Source organism: Caretta caretta, chromosome 1, assembly GCF_965140235.1.
Source record: "Caretta caretta isolate rCarCar2 chromosome 1, rCarCar1.hap1, whole genome shotgun sequence".
NCBI lineage: Eukaryota > Metazoa > Chordata > Testudines > Cheloniidae > Caretta > Caretta caretta.
Window position 1 is genome coordinate 271,339,177 of NC_134206.1, and position 26,919 is coordinate 271,366,095.

General features: G+C 40.4%; 1 protein-coding gene across 7 annotated transcripts in view; it reads left to right on the forward strand.

The window, feature by feature from the left end:
• The window catches only part of TMCC3 (transmembrane and coiled-coil domain family 3), a 239,276-nt gene extending 214,695 nt beyond the window's left edge, over positions 1-24,581 (forward strand). For 6 of the 7 annotated variants that reach the window (XM_048835573.2, XM_075124284.1, XM_075124283.1 and 3 more), the window contains exons 2-4: positions 13,090-14,006; positions 15,365-15,500; positions 17,735-24,581. In XM_048835573.2, the coding sequence (XP_048691530.1) occupies positions 13,090-14,006; positions 15,365-15,500; positions 17,735-18,037 (1,356 nt within the window). In that variant the 3' untranslated portion in view covers positions 18,038-24,581. Of the gene's footprint in view, positions 1-10,987; positions 11,054-13,089; positions 14,007-15,364; positions 15,501-17,734 lie in introns of all 7 variants that reach the window. The other variant, XM_048835576.2, reaches the window with a different exon arrangement.
• Positions 24,582-26,919: the final 2,338 nt, after the last annotated feature.

The following is a 26,919-nucleotide window of genomic DNA, read 5'->3' on the forward strand; positions in this document are numbered from 1 at the left end:
TTGCGTGATTTTTCAGTAACTTATCAACATGGAATAGGGAAGTATTTTTGTGTAAGTAGAGGATGATGGATCAGAGGGGGGGAAAGGCTCTACAAACTAGAGAATGGGAGCAATGAGGAAGGCTGGATTATATAGGCACTGACTCTCTGTGGGTGCTAAATTAGCAGGTGCTTCTCATCCACCGGCAGCCAAGCTTCCTTCCCTCCCTCCCACCCACTGGTGGCCCCACCGGTCAATTTTTCCCCTCTCACAGTGCCTCCTGCCTGCCGCAGGTCAGCTGTTCTGCAGCAGGCAGGAGGTGCTGGGAAGGAGGGAGAGAGATGGGAAGAGGTGGAACGGGGGCGGGAAGGGGTGGAGTGGGGGGTGGGGTCTGAGGCTTAATGAGGATTGAGCACCCCTGGGGAAAGTTGGAAGCTGGCGCTTGTCGGGGAGGAAGATAAGCCTTTGTGGTCACCACCATTATAAACGGGCAGAAAACCTAGCATGACTTTCTGTCAAACTTGAAAAGGGTTTGAAAATTGCAGGTGTATAGCATTTCACTTGACTCTTCAGAGTTTTTTCACATTGCACTGGAAAATTTAACATTTTTAAAAAAAGAAATCTATTACTGAATGGAAAAAATCCAAAAAATCTAGTGAGGGAAGGGGGGGAAAAGTGTTTATCCCAAATAGTAAGAAATGAGCAAGATAATCAGCTTAGAAAAAGGGATATAAAATGTCTTGTGTCAACTTTCAGAACACACCCACACATTGAGGCCTTGTCTATGCTACAGAGTTTTGTTGATTTAGTTAGTTTTAGTCAAAAAAAGGATAGAGGTGTACACACTACAATGTTCCTTCCACCAACAAAACTTTCTTGTTTGCTGACAAAATAAATCTACCTTGATGAGAGGCATAGAGCTTTTTGCAGCAAAGTTATATCAACAAAGTGTCAGTGTAAACACTTGGGTATGTTGCTGTAAATGGCCTCCGGCAGATGTCCCACAATGCCCATCCTGACCACTTCGGTCAGTGGTTCAAACTCTGCTGCCCTGCACCCAAGCACACAGGCTTCTGCCCTATCTCCTTTAAAGGCCCAGGAATTTTTGAAATTCCACTTCTTGTTTGCTCTGCATGGACAGCTCACATTGCATCTTCCCAGCTGACCATGGTGCCTCCATGTGGCAAGCAGTCTCCTGCTTGGAGCACACCTGAGTTCTTGGCTCTGTTGGCACTGTGGGGAGAGGACATTGTGCAGTCACAGTTGCGCTCCAGCCGTAGGAACTTTGATACCTATAGTCAGATTTCTTGTGGTATGTTGGAAAAGGGCTACAAATGGGACACACATCAGTGCAATGTGAAGATAAAGGAGCTGAAGCAGCCGTACCAGAAGGCAAGGGAGTCAAACCATTGCTCTGGTGCTGCGCCGAAGACCTGCCACTTCTATAAGGAGCTGGATGCCATCCTCAGCAGTGACCTCACTGCCTAGAGTCCCATGGATGCTTTGGTGGGGCTGGAGACAGCAGACTCAACCTTGAGGATAAAGTTGTGGACGAGGAGGTCAAGTTGGAGGATGACATGGAGCACACTGCAGAGTTGTCTGGTGGTGTGGCGAGTCAGGGCCTTTTTTTCCTGTCCAGAGGGATCTAGCCAGTCCCAGCAGTCCATCTCTTGTGTGCATGATGCAGGAGAGGAGAGCTCTGCTAAGTGATCTTTTTGATTTGATGCTGCTCAGTTATATGAGGTAGAGCTGTCCTTTGCTTTGTATATGCTAGAAGTGGGTGAAGGGATAGAAATGTACAAGACTAGCTGTGTTTGCGTGTGCTCCACATTCCCCTGTACAGCTAAGCAGTACGGCGGAACAGTGTATTAATGCACACCAAGATTTCACAGGAATCCTCCACAAAGATCTCTAGGAAACTTTCCTGGAGTTACTCACCAATCCTTTGCCAAAGGTTCTTTGGCAGAACTGCTTTGTTCCTTCCCCCATTGTAAGAAACTTTCCCGTGCCACTCAGCAATCACTTGTTCAGGGATTAAAGCAGCACACATGAGCAGCAAAGGGACCCGGTCTGAAGCCACACACCTGCAAGAGATGCATTCTTGCTTACCCTCAGAAGTAAGAACTGCTTTTTTTTTTTTTCTTTCTCTTTCTCTCTCTCTCTCTCACCTTAGGAAACCACTGAGATCTTGAGCGCCACCTCTCCCCCTGTGGGCTGAACTCATCGTGTTTAGGATGTTCACTGAGCTGTGTGTTTGCCATGGAACAGTGAAAAACTAATTCATATTTTTAAAAAGGTGCATTTTACTATAATGATTCGATGCTGTGTGTGAACTAGCAATCCTGCTTCTGTTTGTTGTTTCTTGTGCTTCCGCAACTGTGGCCTGCAGGGGGCCCCACACGCACCGGCAGAGCGCTTGAGCTAGATAAGGAGGCGACTGAGGAGGAGCAAGGAGAACATGTTTTGAGAAGTGCTCTAATCCTCAGAGGCTGAAAAACAAGAACACATGGTGTGGAGAGAGACTTAAAAAAAAAATTATAAAATAGAAGGCAAGACCGAAAGGAGAGCCAGGAGCAAATTTTAATGATCCAGGAGCAAATGATAAAAGTGATGGAGGAGCAAACAGAAATGTTTGAAGTCCCTAATCACGCTGCAGGCAGAATTAATGTATGGTCAGCCCCCCACACCTCAATCTCCTCCGACACATTCCTTGCAACTTCAGGCCTGTCTCAGAACCCCATTCAGTCCACCCCTTTGGACAGCTTCCAGAAAGACAGCTGGACTTACACATAGCTATAAGAGCCTACACTGCCCTGCACTGTTATCTCCCTTCCCACCAAGCCTTTTGTGTGTTGTTAGTTGGTATTTAATAAAAACATACTCTCTGAAAGATAACTGCACACAGTAGCTGCTGCTGGAATTAATACACCATGGCAGTCTGATCATTTGAGTACAAATCAAGGTCAGGAATCATCAAAATTTTAATGCAAGGCGCATGTTAACAAAGCATTGCAGAGTGCTATATCGAAAGACAAATTATTGGAGTTCATTGTCAAAATGTTGTCTCAAAGCCTCCCTGATTTGAATAAGCCTCCCTATTGTGCCCCTCTAATAGCTCTGGTACCTGTCTGCTCAAATTCAGCAGACAGGCAATCTGCCTCTGCGCTTCACCCTGGGGAATCTGTTCCCCCTTAGTCTCACAAATATTATGGAGCACACAGCAGGCTGCTATGATCATAGGAGTGTTTTCCTCATTTAGGTCTAACCTGCCATAAAGGCAGCACCAGCATTCTTTTAATCTGCCAAAGGCACATTCTAAGGTCATTCTGCACCTGCTCAGCCTGTTGTTGAAGTGCTCCCTGCTACTGTCCAGGTTTCCCAGGTTAGGCTTCATGAGTCATGGGAGTAAGGGGTACACTGGGTTTCCCAAGATCACTGTGGGCATTTTGACATTCCCCATTAGAATTTTCTGGTCCGGAAAGAGTCCCTGCTTGGAGCTTTCTGTACAGGCCCGTGTTCCTGAAGATGCATGTGTCATGCACCTTCCTGGACCACCCTGCATTGATGTCAATGAAACCGCCACGGTGATCCACGCCACCTGCAATACTGTGGATAGTCTGGGGCCAAAATTAGGATATGTGGCCCATCTATCACCCCACTACAGTTAGGGAATCCCATTGCTGCAAAGCCATCCACTATTTCAAGCACGTTGCCAAGAGTCACAGTCCTTCATAAAAGGATGCAAGTAATGGCCCGGCACATGTGGATGCTCTGAATCCAAAGTGAGTGTGTCTCCATGCAGATTTGCAACAAAATAATTTAGATGTGAATTAAAACTGATTTAGTTATTTGGTTTATAGTTTGTGTGTAAATAAGCCCTTAGCCTGAAATGAGATAGGAAGGATCATCATCCCAAAACTTCACTAACTCTGGGTCTGTATCAGCTGCTTTCTGGTCTCCTATAGGATAAATTGTAACAGGTGTACACTTCTGGTCAAAACACTCTTCTGAAGGCACCCCTTGTGTTCCTCATAGGTAGAAGTACTTTGAAACTGCATGTTTTTCATTAAGCATGTCCAGTGAGATCCCTGCACGAGAGTTATATTATTATTACATGCCACAAAACAAATAAAGAAAGGGCAGGTTTCAGAGTAACAGCCGTGTTAGTCTGTATTTTCAAAAAGAAAAGGAGTACTTGTGGCACCTTAGAGACTAACCAATTTATTTGAGCATGAGCTTTCGTGAGCTAGTCTAGTTAGTCTCTAAGGTGCCACAAGTACTCCTCTTCTTTTTGCAAATAAAGGGCAGTTAATGCAGTGTTAACAATAGAGTGTCAGAAAATTCAAAATTGCAGTTTCAATAGCAATAGTATTATAACTTCTGGGTGTGCTGTGTTTTGTATTTCCCTATATGGAATAATTTTAAAAAAATAGATATATTGGCTTTACTGATTGTTATGATTTTGGAATCTATGTACAGCTTATAAATTCTGTTTGATGTTGGGGATTCTGTGTGTGTATCTGGTCATATTGCAAACTCCATTTTGAACGTAGGGCTTTGTTTTCCTTCTCTGTCTTTTTACCTCCATGATAGAGTAAAATTCCAGGGGTTGGTGACACAGGCATGACAATGGAGATATGTTAACCTGAATGGTTCCCATTCAAATGGGAGAATTTTGGGACAACAGGATGGTCTGACGCTTAGGGGAAACCAACTTTCTCCAACTTCTCTGTAGGGGCCTGGGATCTAGAGCAGTGGAATTTCCCTAGAAGCAGAACAAAGACTGGGTTTTATTGATAGGATTTACAAACTCAGGATGACTCTCATAAAGTCTGAGATTATGAGGATGGGAGGGGGATGAGTGGAAGCTTGGGAAAGAGCAGAAGGAAACAGCCTGCACAGGAGAGAGGAAGAAAGAGACTGTCTTTTGGAGGAGAAAGCCATGTGAAGAAGTGGGATCCTGAACTCCTTAGAGCAAGGGTTCTCAAACTGTAGGTCAGGACCCCAAAGTGCGTCGGGACCGTATTTTAATGAGGTCGCCAGGGCTGGCATTGGACTTGCTGGGGCCCGGGGCTGAAGGCTAAGCCCAAGCTCCACCACGTGGGGGCAAAGCCGGTGGGCTTCAGCCCTGGATGGCAGGGCTCACGTTATAGGCCCCCCACCTGGGGCTGAAGCCCTTGGACTTTGGCTCTGGCTTCCTGCCCTAGGGCGGTGGGACGTGGGGGGCCCCCGCTCCCCGCCCCGGGGTCAGGTAGTAATTTTTGTTGCCCGAAGGGGGTCATGGTGCAATGAAGTCTGAGAACCCCTGCCTTAGAGAACTCTTCCCTAAGCTCAAAGAATGTTTAGAAAACTGAGGTAGGGAAATTCACACAGGTACAAAACCTGTGTCTGTTTGCTTCCATTATCCCATGTCCCCAAAGAGCTGAGCTGTAAACCCAGAGTGCCTCCCAGGTTGGAGCTCTGGGAAAGGGTGTGCTTTTAAGCAACTGGATGGGGGTCGAGTGCAGCTGGCCTGCAGGATCCCAGTTCTGTGAAAGGGTAATCGGCAGAGCCAGTGCCTGGGAAGTGTGCCACAGAGCCCAAGGAAAGAGACCGCACTGCATCCTACTTCAGACTGCGGGAAGCTTAAGACCACATAAGTCTAACTTGTTGGGACCAAACAAAGCAGCCTAATGAGGGGGAGCTCAACTAGGGCTGTGTGTGACACTGATGTTGGAAACATAACTTCAGCTTTCCTGATGTGCCCTTGCTTACAGCCTCACAAACGGTAATGTTGTATTAAAACAATAGACTGGCTGTGAGATGATATCAAGAGGAGCAGGTTCCATATGTCAGGGCTCCCTATGACAACCGCTCTCCTTTTTCTGTGTGGCCGCAGCTCAAGCTATGGACTGTCAGAGGGTCTGCATAGTGCAGTATGGACATGTTTGTATGGCTGTGAAACTTGGGTCCTGCAATATTAAACCTAGGCTTACAATGCAGTGTGGATGCTTAAACATGGGCTTGGAAACACCGAGTCCACCAGCCTGTGTCCCACAGATCTGGGCTTAGAATACAGTATAGATATGCCCTGAGAGTATCTCTACACTGCAAAAAGGCAGCTGCAAGTCTCAGAGCCCTAGTCTACAGATTCAGATTCAAGGAATTTGTATTATGGCACAAAAAAATAGCTGGGTAGATGGTCCTGCCCAGGCTCTGAAATGAATCCGCCCCCCTTTGGCTTCAGACCTCAAGGGAGATTGTCTACATGGCTATTTTTAGTGCCATAGTATGAGCCACAATTTGTAGACCCTGGCTCTGAATTGTGGTGGTGTGGGTGTTTGGTGTGGGTGTTTATTTATTTATTTATTTTTTCTTCAGTGTAGACATACCCTGAAGGGCCAGCTTCAGGTTTCTGCATCAGAGTCTGCTCCCGTAGACTTTAGGAAGAACAAAGGACTTGAAAGACACAGTAAAATCTTTTACAAGGAGGAGGGAATTGTGAACTGAGCATATTTGATAGAGATCTCTCGCTGACTTTTTGGCTTCATTTCTACTAGTAGGGGACACACACACACCTGCAAACTACCTATAGGCTGTGCACACAGTCTATAGAAAGTATATGCACTCATCCCTGTTTCTCCATTCTCTTCGTGTGTTTTGATCCACACACTTCTAAAAATATCATTTTAAGAAAAGACATATGCTTTTTGGACATACAGACTGTTTTTTGCCATGTACCTAATACAGCAGGACCCTGACCTGATTGGACAACATATAGGCACTACTTTAACACAAATAATTCCCCATTGCCATTTTTGTGGAGCCGCTTTTCAAAACACAAGCAGATGTCTTAAAAACAACGGGCTTTATTTACATCAGTGGCAGGTTACCTCTTACCCAACGCCCACTTCTCCAAAATGTATTTATGCTAGACAGAAGATATGCATGTTAATTGCTGGGCCAGTATTAAAGTTCTTAGCCCTGAACGTGGTTCAGTGTTCTGAACAGCTGGTCTAGTTTCCTCTCTGGATTACTGTACTTCAGCCTAGGAAGGGCTCACGTGGGTAGTCTAGGAAAGGTCTCTTAGTGTGTAAAGATTGCACATTTTGCTGGAACTAGGGGTGCACAGGGTGCTACCGCACCCTGTCTTGAAGTGGTTTCCATCATATACAGGGTTTGCAGTTTGGTTCAATGGCTCTCAGCATCCCCATTATACAACTTGTCCCAGCACCCCTGAAAGGCTGTCCTCTGGCCTGCTGGGCTGTTGGTTTGCTTTTTATTTATTCTACACATTTGAAACAGGCATCTGTAGACACACATCCTGTGCGCTGTTGAACTCTGGCTTCCCCAGCAGGAAAGGCCCTGGCTGCTCAGCTCTTGGACTATAAATCTTTAAAGCTCTCTTAAGCAGTGTAATTGGTACAAATAGCTGTCAATCAACTAGGCTTTTTGGGGATGGTGTGTGGTCCTTCCCTCCACAAAATAGCACTGTTCTTTCCTTCTCCCCCATTCTCACCCCACAAAAAACACCTAACATTTCCATTAACGGCCCTTGCATGAGTCTGAGTCTCCTCGCTCCTCCAGGGAGTTAATGGGATGTGTGTCTAACACCACATTGTTAGGGGGCTTATTCCTTCATCTGCCTACTTCCCTGGTCCTTCTCGCATGAACAGAGAGCAACAATACCCGAAGTCCAAAGGTGCAAACAATTCGATGTTTATTGGGGTGAACTTCCAGCAAGCATGATTTCAGTTTCCTTCCTTAGTGTCTCCCTTCCCAGCTCTGACACCACAGAGCCTTACCTCTGTCCCTGTTCCCCTTCCCCCCCCTTAGCAAAACATGATTCCAATTTCCCCACCCCCATTCCCTGTTCCCATTCCCCCCCTACTTCCTGATTGACTGCAGACTATATAATAAAACTTGAGATCTGCTTAGCTATACCGTAACCAATCATTTTACTAAAATTTAACTAACCAATCCTAACATATTGTAACATGATTATTTAACCAACTATATCCCACCACCTTAATTAGCTTACACCCAGCAAAATTAATTATGCAGCAGACAGAAACAATCCCAGAACCAGACAGATTATACAGACAAACAATAGAGAAATGGGGACTACAGTGATAGAACAACACAGAAATGAGGATTTCACATCCCAGCTATTGATAAGTGAGTTTTTGTCAGACAGGATGCTATCGAACTAAGTTTCCTTTTACATTTTCTAGGCACTTCTTTCTCTGAAGACGATAGGCATTATCAGGACAGGATTATATTCCTAACAGCCCAATAGCACCTTATTTCAATGTGACTAGTTTGGGATGTAAGGATGTGACCGTCCACTTCCCAGCTTATGGCTGCCTCTGCTGCTTAGCCAAAGATCTTAGCCTAAGCACAGGGCCTCAGACTGTCACAGTAAGAGAAGGCCCTTACACCGGCAGACAGAGATTTTGATTCTTTCTTTTATACCTCTATAACTAGCTAAGTGATAAGAATACACCTACATTCTTAGAGTATAGGCCTTTACAGACAGGCCTGAATATCTATATCCTAACACACACAAGCACAGTAGATTCCTTCAGGCTCTTAGGTAATGCTTTGCCTTCCTCATCCTGGCCTAGTGCCAGTCTGGCTCAGGATTGCTTCCTCTACTGCTCAACAGCTCCTATCCCACTTTCCCATTTACTGCTCCTCTTGGAGACAAGACAGCATATTTCCACTCTTTTCAGACCTCCCCCAGGTAGAATTTTTTTTTTAAGGCTCTCCTTCACTGATGCAAGACACAGATGGTCCCGATAAGCTCCTTGCACCGTTAGCATGAAGGTAACTGGTGCTACCACTGCCTGCAAAGGTGACTTGCTTGACACCTTTTCTGGCTGATGTGAACCCTCACTCCGTATTTGCCTGATTTGTCTTTATACCTTCCTGACCAGGTAGGGAGGGGAAGCCACATAGCTTGGGTAAGAACTGAACTTTGTGACCGTTAGCTGTTCCAGCACTTTGCAGTAAGGGATGGGACATGAGGCAGAAGAGATCTGATTCAGGCTTCTATCCAATTATTGCAAAATATTTTTAGAACACTTTTGTACTAAAGGAAGTAAACACTATAAAGATTGTAGTCAGAACCACCCATTTCTGGAAGCATGTACAGTTTGTGCTAGATAACATCAGTGATAAGTCTGACTTGCGTGTGTGTGTGGTTCACAGACTTATTTTAGGATAACTTTTTGTGTCAAGGTTTATTCAAAAGTGATTTGCATTGTTTCAGGAAGCTAATATTTTATACTAGGCTTCTGCCATCCACTTTGTTGATTTAGCCAGATACAGTAAATGCTTCTGATCAAACATTCATTTATGTGGGCTAGTGGACTGACTACATAAACTCCTGAATTATAATCCTGATTCTGACACTGTCTGTCTGTGTGGCCTTGGGCAAGTCATCTGATGTCACTGTGCCTCAGTTTCCACACATGTAATATTGGAGATACTTCTGTGACAGATATTCATTGTGAAGATTTATTAGCTATTGTTTGAAAAGTGGTATGTAAATGCTAAGTAATTATATTTACTGTTGGTTATAATGTCTAAGACCATACTGGAAATAAAACTATTTCTGGAAATAAGATCTTGCACATCAGTGAGCCACCTTAACAGTATAGTATTTTGATCACAATTTTCGGATGGAACATTGAACTGCTGTGTGAGGAATCTAAGTTAATACTGAAATGGGATTGGCTTAAGAGAGCTGATTCTCCTCTTGATGCACATATGTAATATATATTTGTGTTCTATGCAAGCATGAAAGGGGTAAATATTCCTGTTTGATTCATTAAGCATATTGCTCAATACTTTTTCATGCAAGCAAACTGGTGAGGTGCTCAGATACCACAGTGAGTGGACTAGCATGAGAACCTGAATAGATTGCTGGTAGTGAATGGCTCCTATCGTAGTGCAGACTGTCCTAGGGCACCTGCTTGTGGTTAAGCTTCACTTGATCTCCCTGCACATGGGATATAAACATTCAGGCAGACCTTTGAGTACTAAAGAGTACCGAAGGTCTGTTAATAAAGACCTTTCTGTAGGCTTTTTTCTGTTAATAAAGACGACCTTCTAAAAAAGTCTACAGAAAGTATAAGCAAAACCTTTACCCAGGGTCTTAGCTGGGAGACTGAGTCAGTTTTTTAGTTTTAGTTTCTGTCCCACTAAGTCCAGTCCACTGATCATCTCTTTCCAGGCCCATTACCACCAGGGTTCTCTCGACTTAGGTCCTTTCCTCTGGAGTCAGATCTCTTGCCTTTACCTGGGTAAGGTCCTCCTCTGGGTCCAACTGCATGGAGACCAGTCAGCTGTGGCTCTTCTCCAAGGCAGCATGTTGTTCCTGGCAGGTTGGGCTTCCTGCAACTGTTTGGGAGATCCTTTTGCTGAGACCGGGCCTTCTTGGATACCTGTCAACTGTAGCTCTCATTTTAAGAATCTCCTATCTCCAGGAGTACGCCTTCTAGACTCTCTGCTCTCCTGATAGCTTCTTTCCTCAGAAGCTTCCTGTTTCCTTAGGAGTACTTACCTTAACTAAACTCAGATGATCTTTTTATTAGGTCCGGCTGTCATTCACCAATTAACCTTTTAAGTAGTCATCTGGGGCAGTCATTTAACCCCAGGTGGTCCTGCAGAAGGCAGTCACAAGCAGACTGGACCCTGATTCCGCTTAAAGGGGCCAGTCACCCCAGGACACCAACAGTAACCAATATTCCTAACAAGAAATAATCAATATCAGAACTGTGCTCTCTGCATTCTTATGACTGCTTGGCACAAAACATAATAAGCATTAGTGTTATGCTAGCTGCTTTTTATACTCCATCAATGTGTAGTAGACAATGCTTGCAAGTCTTGCAAAAAGACATAGTTGGAAAAGATAACTTCATGTAGTGTGAACAGAATCTAAGTAGCCAAATCCTTTCTGTGCTATGTCCCAAACTAATTTTGTTTTTTTAATAGGCATTTCTATTGCATGTTTCTTACACAGGACCTTGAATAATTGATTCTTGCATCATCCATTCATATTCCTAGAGTGGCAAAATGCAAGGAAGGCGTAAGTAAAAAGCCCTAACCATCCATGAGATTTATCTAAAGGAGTTTTGCCATTGAATGTTCAACAAAATGCCCTTCTGTATAGATGGAATAAATATCATACATGAGGAGAATTGACTATGTAAGGCTTAGTGTTCTTCTTCAGTTCTGTTGTCATGGGGCAACGTGTGCAATAGGTGCAGTGGGGGACTAGGATGAAACTACTGAATTCGCTTTCATTGATGGTCTAAGCTGCCAAGATTAAAGCCCAGTTCTTCAGAGATGAAAAGGTCAATGTACTGCAAGTAACCCCTGGCATCATTCTAGCTCTTCCTCTACACACTATTTTTAGTGGTAAAATGCATCTATTTTAACTAAGGTGACCAGCTGTCCCATTTTTAAAGGGACAGTCCCATTTTTGGGGACTTTTTCTTATATAAGTGCCTATTACCCCCCTCCCCCCATCCCATTTTTTTCACAGTTGCTATCTGGTAACCCTAATTTTAACTATTAAACCTTTTAAAAGCTGAATACTCGTTTATCATCATGGTCAATTAATTAAATGTTTGCCAAATTGTGTGTGGTTTATGATGCTATGTAGAAAAATAGGCATGACATTCAGAACAAAATACAATATGAGGATTTGGCGGGGGAGTGGCAGGGTTGTCCAAGATTTACTATCTATCACTGGGACTGTCTTGAGTCAGTAGAAATGCCTTTAACTTATTTGGACTGGAGTTTTTTCTCTCCAAATCTAGCTGAAGAAGGCTGTGTTTTCTGGCACAACTTTTTTTATAAAGACTTTGTGATGCATGGAAAATCCATTAGGGCCAGTATATTTGAAAAAAGAAATCTCTATCTATTGGATGCTATGGCTGATTCAATGAAGTGCCCCCTCTTATATCATAGGGGATATTTTGGTGTAATAGTGATCAGATATACGAAAACATTCTCCTTAGATAAATCCTACTTCGCTACTCCACAATAATTTTATAAGAGAAAATATTTTTAATGCTTATGGAAATTGAGGCTGTTTTGGTATACTGTCTAGACTATTAATCAAGCTTTAGTGCTCTGGCCAAGTATCATGATCAAGTGGCTTAATCACTATTCATCTGCTTTATTACATTTCAGAAGAATACTTACCAAGTTCAATGCGCAAAACATCTAAGCGATTACAACTGAACACAATCATAGGAGTCCAATACTTCAGACACTCTTCTTTTCTTAAGAGTTGTTGGGCATTTAAATCACACACTGCCAGGCTGATATTAAAATATAACAAACTTAGCTGCAGCAAACCAGTCATTGAACACCTTTGAAAAGTCAAATGGGTATCCAGTTTTCTCTGTGATAGCTACACTGAAAGCTAATGGATGCTGTTGGATCTAACTGTAAATTGGGGCTCATGCTGTCACTAAAGCTTACTGTAAATTGCAAGACACCTTTGTCTAGATGAGTAAGAACAGCTGTTGGTTTGATCAGTTGGGGCAAGGGGCAGGTGTCCATTAACTGGGCTTTAGCTCAGTAAAGCATATTGGTACAGTGAGAGATGGAAAGAGAAAATTTTACCACTAATAAGTGTCCATCCAGCTAAAATGGGATGTTTACCATTCATGAAGGATATAAATCTTTTGATAATAGAAAATCTTTAGGGAATGTTTCCTGATGGCTGGTAAAGCATTTTTGTGTTTTTAAAAAAACAGCAAAAAACCCCCAAACCCGGATTTACCTATAATGTTCTAGTTTTGATTCTTCGTATTACTTTTACTTTTTTAAAGCAAAAGACAAGGTACTTGGTTGTCATTTGTCAACTCAAGCATGTATTTTCATACCCATATTGTACATGGCTGAATAAGTAGCATGTCTTCGCTTTCTACATTATTTAACATAACTTGTGAGAAATACTTCAAAATATGTTCAACACATATTGTACTCATAACTTACCTTCTGACCAGTGTTTGATATAAATAGTTTGATGGGAAGTCCAATTTTGGGTGGAGTTGAAATATAAAACAGAAACAGTTGTCTTCAATTTGAATTTTAATCTCTTTTCAGGTGGAAAGACATGATATGAATACTTTGAGCTTGCCACTTAACATTCGCCGTGGTGGTTCAGACACCAACCTCAACTTTGATGTACCTGATGGGGTCTTAGAATTTCACAAAGTCAAACTTAATGCAGATAGCCTGAAACAAAAAATTTTGAAAGTTACAGAACAGATTAAAATTGAACAAACAGCCCGTGATGGAAATGTGGCTGAATACTTAAAGCTGGTGAACAGTGCAGACAAGCAGCAGGCTGGACGTATTAAACAAGTCTTCGAAAAGAAGAATCAGAAGTCTGCCCACTCCATTGCCCAGCTACAGAAGAAATTGGAACAGTATCACCGAAAGCTCAAAGACATCGAACAAAATGGATCCTCCAAAAGTTCCAAAGATATTTTGAAAGATAACTTGAAGGATATCCAGCCCCCTTTAAAAGATGTCCATGGCAAATCTCGTACCAGTGGCCAAGGTGCTGAGAGCAGCAAATCGGGTGTGCCAGGTGTCTCCTTGACACCACCAGTGTTTGTTTTCAACAAGTCGAGAGAGTTTGCAAATTTGATCCGAAATAAATTTGGTAGTGCTGACAACATTTCTCACCTGAAAAATACCCTGGATGAATTTCGGCCAGAAACTAGTTCCAGGGCTTATGGTGGCAGTGCTACTATTGTGGCTAAACCAAAATATGTTAGTGATGATGAGTGCTCAAGTGGGACATCTGGCTCTGCAGATAGTAATGGGAACCATTCCTTTGGGCCTGGTGGGACAAACGCTCTGGACAGCCAAGCAAAGCTTTCCATGATCTTGGAGGAACTGAGAGAAATAAAGGAGACGCAGTCCCAATTAGCTGATGACATAGAGAATTTAAAAGCACAGTTTCAAAGAGACTATGGTTTTATTTCTCAGACGTTGCAGGAGGAAAGATACAGGTATTTTCTTTTCCTGTTCTTTTTAAATGGCTTTTGCACGGGTATATGAACTGATTCAAAACTAAGTGATTTTTTTTTTTTAAAGGTAAACTTGTGTTCAGTAATCATTGTCAGGTACCAAAGTGCTTGATTTCTTCTGTTAACCTACATTTGTGACAATAATACTTCACGATTTGATAGAACTGACAGTTCTGTGCAGTTGTCTGAGGCTTTTCTGGAAAGTTTTGTTATCTGATACTTCACTGACATTACCTTATGTGAATATGACATACAAATGGTGCCAGTGCGGTCATCGCCAAGGGACTGCTCCTGATTTATTGTAACTTGGCACCTAAATAAGCGGTCTCTGATGTAATAGAGCTTTACTGTTGACAGTACTTCCTTTATTAATGAGCCATTTCCTGCAGTGTGGTATGGTATATGTTCTCAACCACACTGTTATGGGACTGTGAAGTTTGAAGACACAATGTAACAAAGTATAGTGAGATTTGGTTTTAAATACTTTAACACTGCTTCCCTGTGGGCTCATTAGCTGCTTGGTAAACCCTTTAACATCTATTCTGGAGTGCGAGTTATGTTCTGCAGAGTATCAGCACCTGGTCCCAGAGACTAAAAGCAGGCACAAGGTACATTTTTTTTGAAGGTGACTAGTGACTTTTTAGATGCCGCAATTTTTGAGCTTCCTAGCTTAAGACACCTTAAAGTGTCCTGCTTTTCAGAAAGTGCTGAGCACCTGCCCTCTGATAATCAGGTCTATTTAAGGTGTAAAATTTAGGCATCCAAAGTAACTAGTCACTGTTGAAAATTGTGGCCCCCTGAAGCATACACAGAACATCCTCTTTGTCGTATTAGTCGTGATAATAAGTGTATTGGTTAGTGAGATCAATATAGTTTCTACTGTGCTAACAGACGAAACATTCATACAAACACAATACTTATTAAGATTTCCTTGAGCAGTTCTCCAAGTGTAGGGAAGGCAATTTATTTCAGTTTGTTTATATGGTGGGGAAAATATGTAGAAATCCCCGTGACAAGATTTGAATGGTGGTCTGAAAGGAGGAAGAGCATGAATTGGATACACTTATCCACTGAGTTATTTTTATAGTGCAGTGTTAAAATGCCTTGGTCTTTCAAACATTGTTCTGTTATTCCGCCAACCAGGAGCATTTACAAAGAGCTTTCAGCCTGCCGAGTAAGTCCTTGGGGAAACTTTCCCCCCTTCCTTTTCATTACAAACCGAAGTGGTGGTGACTTGAGATACAAGGAAAGATGACTTTAAAGTACAGATGTATTCTAACATGGTGTAACATCATTTGTGTCGAAGAGCTAAATTCAGACTTCTGTTTTTCCTGAAAAAGGTATGAACGATTGGAAGACCAGCTAAACGATTTGACAGATCTTCATCAGCATGAGACTGCAAACCTGAAACAAGAGCTAGCCAGCATAGAAGAGAGAGTGGCATATCAGGCCTGTGAACGGTCACGAGATGTTCAGGTATTTTTATAATCAACTTCTTACATAGCCTAGAAATTTTGCAAAATTTGGAATAACGTTTGCATTTAAGGAATTTAGGCCCAACTTTTTACCCAGCTAGAGTGAAATCTTGGCCCCATTGAAGTCAATGGCAGAATTCCCACTGAAGTCAATGGGGCCACGATTTTACCTGCTAGTGTTTCAAAATTGAATGAATAAAATCCTGTGGATTCTAAATGGTGTCTTACATCTACTGCTCTGTCATCACTAGAGGAATAAGGAATCTACTGGTGTAATGTAAAATGCTCTGAAATGCAATAATTTTGCTTTCCCTGCTGGCTCTGTAACAGCAGTAAGATAACACTATTCCCAGTTGTGAGCTTAACATAAATTTATGTCCAAACCCCTTCCTAGCTGAATACTAACATAGCATGGCAGAGCCCTATATAAATTTTGAATTTTGTAGAAAAACGGTGTAGTTGTCGAAAACTGACTGAGATCCCAAATTATTCATAAAACACCCATGTAGACTTGTGAATTATAAATACAGTTCAATGATGAACTGAGAAGTTTTTAACCTATCGAGACCTTTTGTTCCCTGTGTTTCTCCTGCAAGAGGTGTTCACTGCATTAACACCTAAAGTAGTGAAAAGAAATTGCATTTCTTGTATAGGCTTATGCATTTAGTGATGAGAACTTTACCACAGTCAACTAAACACAGTCAATGAAGTAGAAAATTATAAACATTCTGGAAAGTATGTATTTATTTACTTGTCACTTACGTTTGTACATATGTTGGGGGGGTTATTTTTATTTAAAGAGCATTTAGTTCACCTTTAAAAAACAGCCAGATGTATACATTCAGGTACAGAACAAAAGAAACATCAAATGAGAGAAGACCAAGTCAGTAAGGGATGGAGAACTTAATTTCAAAATATAGACTAGAGTTTGATCTACAGAAAGTATAAAATGATGATGATTTGAAGAAAAGAGTAAGTGTGGGTAGCTGTGTTTTGAGTGCAGGACATTTCCTAAAGACAACCCTGGGGTCTCGGTTATCCACTTTTCTCAGATGATCGGAATTTGTGATTTATTGTATAAAAGAACAAGTTGGAAAGTGAATTATAATTACAGTATTATTCTGACAGCTAAACATTTCTGCATTTTACTTGTTGCAAGAAAATATTAAGAGGACTGTATCTCCTTTTAAGCCGACATATTGATATTTAAATGATATAACTGTAAGCAAAGTACGGATGGAAAGTGGCCAGCATGTCTGCTTTATGTTCTCTAGAGACATCCATGCTCACAATACATTTATGACATGGATCGTTGTACAGTGGGTGGCATTCAAGAGAATGAAAGTGAATTTAGACCAGAATGGAGGTGTAAACCTAATGGGTCCACCCTGAAGTTGATTTAACTGGTGTCACAGCAAGCCAGCAGTGTCCTAAAATTTTCAATGGTATATGCGAAGAAACTAATTTTGGTGTTGCTTTGATATAGTGAAGTTTCCATGGTAACAGCTTAGCTTACCCAGTTCTTCAGCTCATCAGTACAGGTTGAACCTTTCTAGTCCAGCACCCTCAGGACCTGACCGGTGCTGAACCAGAGAATTTGTCGAACCATGGGAGGTCAATGCAGAGTGCTAGCGAGTCTCCGTAGGCGCCTGGGGGCTCCATGCTGGCCCCAGGTTGCAGCTGCTGGCCTCTCGCCCGGGGTCCCAGCTGCCGGCCCCAAGTCCTCCTGCTTTCTCCCAGAGCTTTAATGCTGCAAATCAGTTGTTCACGGTGCGCTGGAAGCCCTGGGAAGGAGGAGGAAATAGTAAGGGCAGGGCCGCTGGCGCGCATGAGGCAAGTGGGGAAGGGGGAAGAGGGGGGAGCTTGGCACTGGTGGATGTTCCGCACCCATTAATTTTTCCCCTTGGGTGCTCCAGCCCCAGAGCACCCATGGAGTTGGCGCCTATGCCAGACCAAGAATGTTGCCAGACCAGGGAGTGCCGGATTAGAGAGGTTCAACTTGTACATTCAGAAAACATGAGACACCATGAACACTATTTTCCTCAACCAGGAAAAAATGTAAATGTTACACAATAGCATTGTCAAGTTTGATTATACTTTTATAATTTTTGTAAACAGTTGATCGTCTGCACAACATATTTGTTTAAATAGATTTATAAATTATACGCAGCAGCTGAATGAGGAACTGCTTTGTGTAGAAATGTAGCTGACTCTTATTTTTCTTTTTGTCTACAGGAAGCCTTGGAATCTTGCCAGACTCGGGTTTTTAAGCTGGAGTTCCATCAGCAAGAACAGCAAGCGCTGCAGTCAGAAACTGTGAATGCCAAAGTACTCCTAGGGAAATGTATAAATGTAATCTTGGCCTTCATGACTGTCATCTTAGTGTGCGTCTCTACCATTGCAAAGTTTATAGCTCCTATGATGAAGAGCCGTTTCCATATTATCTGCACTTTTTTTGCAGTGACTCTACTTGCAGTGTTTTGTAAAAATTGGGATCACATTATCTGTGCCATAGAAAGGATGATCATACCAAGATGAATCCACTAGTCCAGATGTTTTATTTTTTTAAAGAAATGTTGTATGTGAACAAACTACCAAAATATTTAATTTTGCAATTTAAACATGCAGACTGGATGAAGGCTATAAAAACTCTTGAATGCTAAGGTTTAAATACTTCAATTTATACTCCGTGGCAGTTATTTGCCTATTCAATTCTGCTGTATGTAATTGGCTACATCTATTATGAACTGCTCACTCATGTAAATCTTTTGCCTTAATCTTACCAGCTTTCCACTTTACAAACCAGCATATCTACAAGAGGTCATGCTACTGGTGGTGTAAGAAATGTGAAGTGTATTGTGTCATTAATTAGAGTGAGGAGGAGTGGTGGTGGGAGTGCATTATAATCATGTTTTTACACCATTCCTATTGGATTAATTCAGTTGTCTAGCTTTCCATATGAACCAGGATAGAATGGCTAGCTATATTTTACAATATTAGGAAATACCAGCCATACTTACAGTATTTCCTAATGCTAGATGATTTAACATCTGTGAATTAGAAACTGGGAAGGTGCTTAATTACAATCCAGCACTGTTTTCTGATGCTTCTGCCAGTGGGCCCTTACTCATACAGATTATTCTTTAAATGTTATACTTTCCCAACAATTTAATATGACTAGAGTCTCTAGTGATACAGATTAGTAAATATCGTATCCTAGAGCTATTCTTTATCATGTTTAGGAAATACATAAACATAATCACATGCCTCCAAATATGATGCACTGAATGAATTATAAGATCACAAAGACCTCTTAGAAGAATAAAGAAACAAGTAACCAGTGCTGATGCCACTATGTTGACTTCAGTAGCTCTTTTGGTCATATTTCAAGCTTTGCAGATTGCAAAGGGAGAGCGCATAAACATTTGTTTAAATTTTTAACAGTCAGTTGATGAGCTTTCCAGTGAATGTGATAACAATAATCACATAATAATAATAATGTGAACAGATAAAACTAGGCCCCAAGTTGGAGTAGGAGTTAGTAATGCTGAAGGAAATTGGATGTTGTGAATTTTTTTGCTTCAGGGTTCCACAGGAACCACCAGGTCAGGAGGGTTGGGAAAGAATGAAACTTTATATATTAGAACTAATATTAGAACTAACTGTGGGATGTGTTGAGAGACATTCCTGAGAACAGTGTGTTAGACATCAGACAGTAACGGCACTATGAAAGAGGTAGGTTTTTAAAAATATTTATTTTGCCTGATCTAGAAACTACAAAATGTTTTTCTTGAAATCCTTTGTTGCCTGGGTAACCAGATATGATGTAAAGTAATATATGAAATAAAATATCAGGATTCTTCTCCACTCATATGTATCCAAAAAAATGACACATGTGTCTGGTTATTTAATTTAATATTTAATGCAGTTTGCTTTTAAGATATGTTGTCATGACAGCATTATTGTTACTTTGGTCACAGGGCTAGTTGAATTTTAACCAAGTGCAATAATTTGTATGGAAGTCTTTAGAAATTTTTATGTGGGGGGGGAAAGCACTTTGTCCTTTCTTTACCATAACACAATTTATAATTAATCTAATAGTTTGCTGTGGTTTCAGGGGCTGAACAAAGAGCATGGCTAATGGTGTAAATGATGATATAACCGAGACCTTAGAAAACTAAATTTTAAAAAAAGTCATTAAAGAAATTCTGATATGTGCAATGTTTTTGAATATAGAAAGGAATTCAATCCGAAAGAATTGTGATACTTGACTTGCTACAGGCACAGGAAATTAATCAAATAGAATACACCCACTTTATCCTAACTAGATCCTGTTCAATCTTCCCAGAGGAAAGTGGAGGAAAATAAAACAAACTTGCTGACACCTTCCATACCTCAAACTTAACAGTCAGTTTAACTCTGTATATGTGAGCAAGAATTGCCATATATTCATTCAAATCCATTTATTCTCAAAGCCACTATTGGTATCCAAGTAATTAGTCCTTTTTTCCTTGATTTCTAATAAATTGGATACTGTCTCCCTCTCTGAAAGCAAATAATTCCAAACACTGATGACCCTTCTGAGGGGAAAAACAGTCAGTGATATACCTAAACTTTTACCTTTTTCAGTTTGCAGGCAGGTCCCTGTGCGTTCCTGTTGCTGTTTAGTTCAATGAGATCCTTATTCCCAATTTTTTGTGATCCCCATTTAGGTATTCTATGTATACATTGCATTAAAATTTCATCCCCTAATCAGTCCAGCCACTCATAGCTACCTCATCTATCCAGTTCATAGGCTGGGGAGATTACAGACTGTATCAGTTGAAGAGATTAAACATATCTTCATAGTGAAGTCCCCTCCATAACTTTGAAAAAATGTAGCTGCTCCTTTCTGGATTTACTCCAGAATATGTACGTCCTAACAGAGGATTTCCCTTGTTTTGTTTATATACCCTTTTGATGCAGCTTGAGAACCTTTTGACCTTTACTGCATTAACAATACATTCCCATCTTCATTGCAGCTAACATGAATATTAAGTTCTTTTGTTGTCAGTACTTTCCAGTTCTTCAGCCAGCAATTATATTTTAGATTCAAAATCCTTTGACTTGCATTAAAATCCATCAGCCATTTTATAAACCATTCCCCTAATTTATTTAAGTTTTTCTTACCAATTTATAACTTTGTGTCTAAAGGTGAGTTTGGAGGGTACAGACCTAAAAGGAAGAGCCCCAGTACTGACTCTTGACATAATATGCTAGTGACTTCTCTCCCTTGTAATCCATTGCCACCATTTTTGTGTCCTCCATTTAATCATTTTGATATCCAATTTATGTACCTGCATTCCAGGCTGGACAATAGAAAAATCAAGCATTGATATATTACTTTTGTTAAATGGCTTACAAATGTCTACATATATGTAATATGGATGCTATTTGTCAGTAGCTTTACTGAACTCAGGAAAACAATTGTTTAGTTTAGCATAATTTACTTACCTTTATTAATTTAACCTTGCTGGTTCCAATGTAGAAACCTTGAATTTGTGACCCATTCTGTGTTATCTGTCTCTGACAGTTTCCAGGATCAGGACATAACAAATTAAGCCTCCTTACCTCAATAAGATCAGCCAGTCTCTCTCATAAGCAGAAAAATCTGTTACAGCCATGATTTGGGAATACAAAGGCATCTACACTTGTTGGTAGTTACCATATTCTACCTGAGTAATCTCCATGTAAAATGAGAATGTAATGGTCAAAGGAACGGTTTTACACTTGGCTGATATCTGACTGACTCCAAATCAGAAATAGTGAGGTCTTACATAACAGATGCAGTACATTTCCTTATTGGCTTTGTATCAGAAATAAAACACATTTAAAAATCACAAGATTTCTCTAAAGTAAGAAAAAAGAAAATGTTTCTCAGTACAAGTTAATACAGCCCTAACTGTTCTGTCAATCAGGCACTTTCATCTTTTTAGGTTCCTTTCTGAGCTCTATCTAAAATCATACCAATGTTCCATAGGCTGACCCAAGCAACAGCAATTTCAAGATCTTTCTCCAAGAGAACTGCTCAGATTCTTTATGGATCTCACGTCTTCTGTCAAGTCTCCCCATCTTCTTCCCTTCTCTTTCCCTCAGCTGTCCTGGCCCTTTGGTAATCTTTCCCTCATGTTCCATTTTAATATAAATTTCAAAAACTAATTCAAAATGCCTTAAGGTACCATATTTTTCCTCATCATTTGCTTCAGTAATTTGCATATGTCCCTTGCTGAACCCAAACTTTGCTTTCTCAACTCTTCCAATGTTTGTTTGTTTTTTTTCTCCTTGTGTACCCTTATCTGTGGTAAGCCAGGGTGTCTAACTTGTGTTAAGGAAGTGGAAGGTAGCCTTTAATATGCTCATGGCACTCAATCCCTTTAAGTGTATGCCAAACTCTTTGCAACTCCTGCTCCCAAAATATGTTGGATTCTTTTCTCTGGCTGATTCTGGCTGGCAATCAAAGAACCACTTCATTTCATTTACATTATGATCACTCTTGCCAAGTGTATCTTCAGTCTCAAGATCCTTAATAAGTTAATCATAATTGGTTGGAACAGAGTCTAGTAGCCCTAGTCATTATGGTTAGCATCCTAACTACCTGAGAGATAAACACATCTTTGAAAGCCCCAAAGAGTTTGATGGTAGAATCCATACCTGTTGATTCCTGGAGAGTTAATTTCCCATGACAGTTACCTTCACTGTTAGCTACCTTTCTAATTTCAGCCCATTGATCCAAATCAAGGGATTTCTTTAGGGCTTCCCACGTAAACCTAATGAAAGATGCCCACATAAATTTAGTTCCACTACTGTCCAAAGTCACTGATATTACTCTGACTAGATATTATCCTATTCAATTTCTTCCTGACTTATATACTAGAAGTTCAGTCCTTCACGTAACCCAGTGATGCTTCTTGTCTTATTAAGCTCCAGTTATACTAGTTCTGGCTTTTCATAGAAAGCTATTGAATCTGGCCACTGCTTGTTTAGTATCAAAATGCCTAACATTAAGAAGTGCAACCGCTACTGGATTGTGTCCAGTTCTGGTGTCAACATTTCAGGAAGGATGTTGATAAATTTGAGAGTTCACAAAAAGACCACTGAGAATGATTTAAGGGTTGGAAAACATGCCTCACAGTGAAAGATTTAAGGAGCTCAATCTGTTTAGCTTATCTAAGAGAAAGTTAGGGGGTGACTTGGTCAGTCTGTAAGATCCAGATCCTTAATGTATTTAGGCTTTTTATTCTATCTGTAAGGTTTTCATACCATGCAAATCACCATAGTATCTGACCATCTTCCAGTAGTGCATTAAGCAACATGACTACATATCTGTGGCATATTGTTTGTGTTCTCATCCTCTTCCCAGAGGGAGAAGCATGTGGAGTTGAGTGTCTTGTTTTGGTAGGGTGGGTTTTTGTTTGTTAAATATAGCTGTTGCTATGTGTTCATGTTTGAGAAGAAAAGATCAAAGAAATGCGCCTTGCACTTGGAGTGGAAAGTGACAAGGTTTGTAATAGTGGTTAGCTCCTGGGGGAGTTTATTCCAGTCTTCTACCATCCCTAGAGAAGGTTCTGTCTCCTGCATAGACAAGTTTACTCTTATTGTTGAGCATTGCATTGTGCCAGAGGAGTGAAGTTGTTGACCATGGTCTTCGTCCCAGAACTTTGGGGGCCATGCCCAGGCCATGGAATGTTTTGAAGACAAGGACTGAGACCTTGAACTTGATTTGAAATTCTATGGAAAGCTAGTGTAGGGAGCAGAGGACCGATATGATATGCTCATGGTCGTCTGTGTTGCTGAGGAGAGACACACTAGCATTTTGTACTAGTTGGAGTTTCCTAAGTTCCCATTTATTTTTAGTGGAAGTTAGGAGCCTAAATACCTTTCAGCATCTTTGCATAAGTACCTACATGGAGAACAGAGATTGATAAGGGGTCTCTTCAATCTAGCAAACAAGATATACCATGAATCAATGGCTGGAAGCTGAAGCTAGACAAACTCAAACTAGAAATAAGGTACAAATTTTTAACTGAGGGTAATTAACCCTTGGAACAATTTACCATGGATTGTAGTAGACTCTTCATCACTCAAGTTTTAAATCAAGATTGGATATTTTTCTAAAAGATATGCTGTAGTTCAAACAGGAATAAATTCAGGGAAGTCCTGTGGTCTGTGTTATACAGGAAGTCAGACTAGATGATCACAAAGGTCTTTCTGGCCTTATAATCTACAAAAATTTGCTAAACAAGCTCAAAATACAAAGAGGATCCAGAATCACTTAGTGTAAAATTTTTCAAAAGTGCCTAAGTCCCATTTTCAGAAGTGACATGCTCTGAGACTTAGGTGCCTAGATTTTATATTGATTTTTTTTAATAAGGCAGTTTTATAGCTTCTTCCAGATACACGAATATATATTCATAGTCAAAACTTGAAATACAGTACTGTAGACACAGACAAGTTTTTTAAATGACGTTTGAATGCCAATAGAATGAGCTTATCTGGTAGTGAAGCAGAGTTCAGTTTAAAAAATGAAAATTTTTACATTAAAATAATGGACGAAAGAAAATATTGCAATTTACTGAATTGCTAATCACCCTTGAAGAACAAAAAGCACTATAAAATACAGTTTTGAGGCTAGTAAAATCCTTTCTTCTGTTTTCTAAGATATTAGAAGACAATGTACCTACAGATTGCATGGGGACTTGATTGAATTGTCTTGTAAATTTGATTTATTGCATATGTGTGGTGTATTAAGTTGTACTGTTGGTAGAAAGCTCTTTCTTTCCATGAATCTATTGCCCTTCCTTTTTTGTAAGATAATGCTGACTAGGCAGTACCAAAGTGTACTGAAAGTTTGTTTATTTTTATTGACTGAAAATATTTGTGTCAGCATGTAACCTGTGTATCTCGTACCACTTTCATTTTGTGCAGCATGGTGTAAAAATGCATCTATTAATGTATGTAATGTTTTTGTATATTTCTTGGTGTGGTCGTGATTGCTCAAAGGTGCCATTAACATTTTTTTAAAATAAAAGTATTTTAAATTTAATTTGCTGTTAAATGTTCATTTTCTTACAGTTATCATTAGTCAAATCCACCTCACTATAGTGCGTTCTCTGTCCATAACTACATTTCTTAATGGGGAGCACTCTCTCCATTTCAAAATAAAGATGAAAACATTCAGATGTTGATTTTGAGTGCTATATCCTGTGGGGATTTAGTCAAAAATTGAGATCTTGGATTTTATTTACAGCTATGGCTTGGTAGTGGTGTAAAGGTCAGATGTGGAACCATCGCTGGACTTTTATCCAAATTCATTGTGAACATGATATATGGTGAGTTGGTTTAATTGTATCAAGTTTGGAGTCATTTTGGACTTTTTTTCTTTGGACAATTGAAATAGAAGCTTGAGGTTTTTTATTTATTTATTCTAGTGTCAGAAAACAGGTTAAGACACATTACCAAATATTACTACTGTTGAGCATACATTCTTAGAATGTTCATATTAAGTATAACAATTCTTAACTAAAAAAAGTGCTCATGAAAGGTGTTAGATTGACAGCCCTTGGGACTAAAGTCATGTATACCCAGAGTACATACATACCCAGACCACATACAGCAGGCCATTTTGTTCTGCGGCTGTGCATCAGCCCTGCTGTTGAAGAAATGGGATAAAATAGTTTTCATGTCCAGTGCTGCCCCTTCCAAGTAATGCCAGTTTTAGTGCTAGGTTTTGGTGTTGGTGCTAGGAGCTTTAATCTTTAGTAAAGAGATCAAGGCTAACTCATTTCACAGACTGTAGGTTGTCCTCAGACTCTAATAATTTTTGGTTCTTGCTAATATTGGAGGGATGTATGTTAGTGGCCCAGAGAAAAAAATGTTCTCCATTACTAACCATCTGACTCAGCCCTCATAAAGGGTTGTATATGCTTGTACACATTATAGCACCAAATTTAACTTCTTGAAATTGAAAGAGGCGTCAGCACTGGGGTGGTACAAAGCATTTATTATTTGTGTAGCGGTAGCACAAAGAAGCCAGGGCCCAGTTGTGCTAGCGGTGTACAATGCCATCCTGTACAAGGATGAGGGTCCTTGCCACGAAAGAGTTTACAGTCCAAGACAACAGTTCAATACAAAAAACAGACAAGTATATATGAGGAAATAATGAGACAATGCTAGTCAGCATGCAGCAAACAAGTCTCGAGTTCTGGATAGGTATCATAGCAGAGAAATGACTTAACGGGGAATTTGAAGGATAACAATGTGGTTTTGCAGATATTTACAGAGAACTCCACCCACACATAACAAGGTTATATGTTGGAAAAGTATTTAAATGGCCAATCAAAACCGGCATTTGTGGAACAATGACAGAAGTCTATTTTCTTTATATTGTATAAGAGGTGTTAGGTAGAGTGGGGTTAGGATGTGGAGGGCCTTAAAAGTGAAGATAAGTCGTTTGTGTTGATGTGGTAGAGAGGCATATGGCCAAACTCTGCCTCCAGGCTTTATACACTCCCCCAGCAGCTCCTCTATTACTTCTGTAGAGTGAACATCTTTCTTTCTACAGTCTCCAGGTTGACTTGTTGCTCCTGGACGTCATTCTTCAGTTTCACAGATATGGGTTCTTTTTGTTTTGTTTGTTTTTTAATTCTTGGATTTTTTTTCATCCCAGACTTTCTAAGAGAGACTGCATTTAAATGTCATAGGAAATTGTATTTAGTTTTTGTATTAGCATATTCTATCTTAAATAAGTTCGTTACTTTGCATGTGTTTACTTTATTACTCAGTTCAAAGCAAATGGTAAATTTGGATGCACACAATTGCAATTCTTGCCTTTTAGTGAAAAAATACAGTAATTGAAAGTGCTAGAGTTCTCCCTACAGTGACAATCCATTCAGATCAGGGCTGAGATAAATTGAAAAGATATGGGGAACTCTGCACTGCATCATCCTGAATTCTTACTTGACATAGTGTTTCGCTTATATTCAGACTGTTGATTTAGCTGAAAACTCATTTGTTTTATGTCTGGTGACAGCTGAGTCCCCCAGGTGATAGCAATCCACCTTTTACGACATGAACTGCCAGTTTCAGACAGAGCTTGGGCAGAGGCTGAATTCTCTTTGTTTCCAGTACAAGTTTGAAAGTTAACTGGTGCTCAGTTGGTAAAGGAAAATTCTCAGGAATTTTCTGGCTTTATTATCTAATATTTTATCTCCATCTCAAAATAGAAAAGCTTTTGATGGGAACTTCATGACTGGGGCTGCATTTGTTTAATTCACAATCTACTCTCCTGGTGAAGATTCGGATTCTGTTCTCCCTTACACTTTTGTAAATCTGGAGTAACTCCACTGAAGTCAATGGAGTTGTACAGGCATCTATCTGATGTA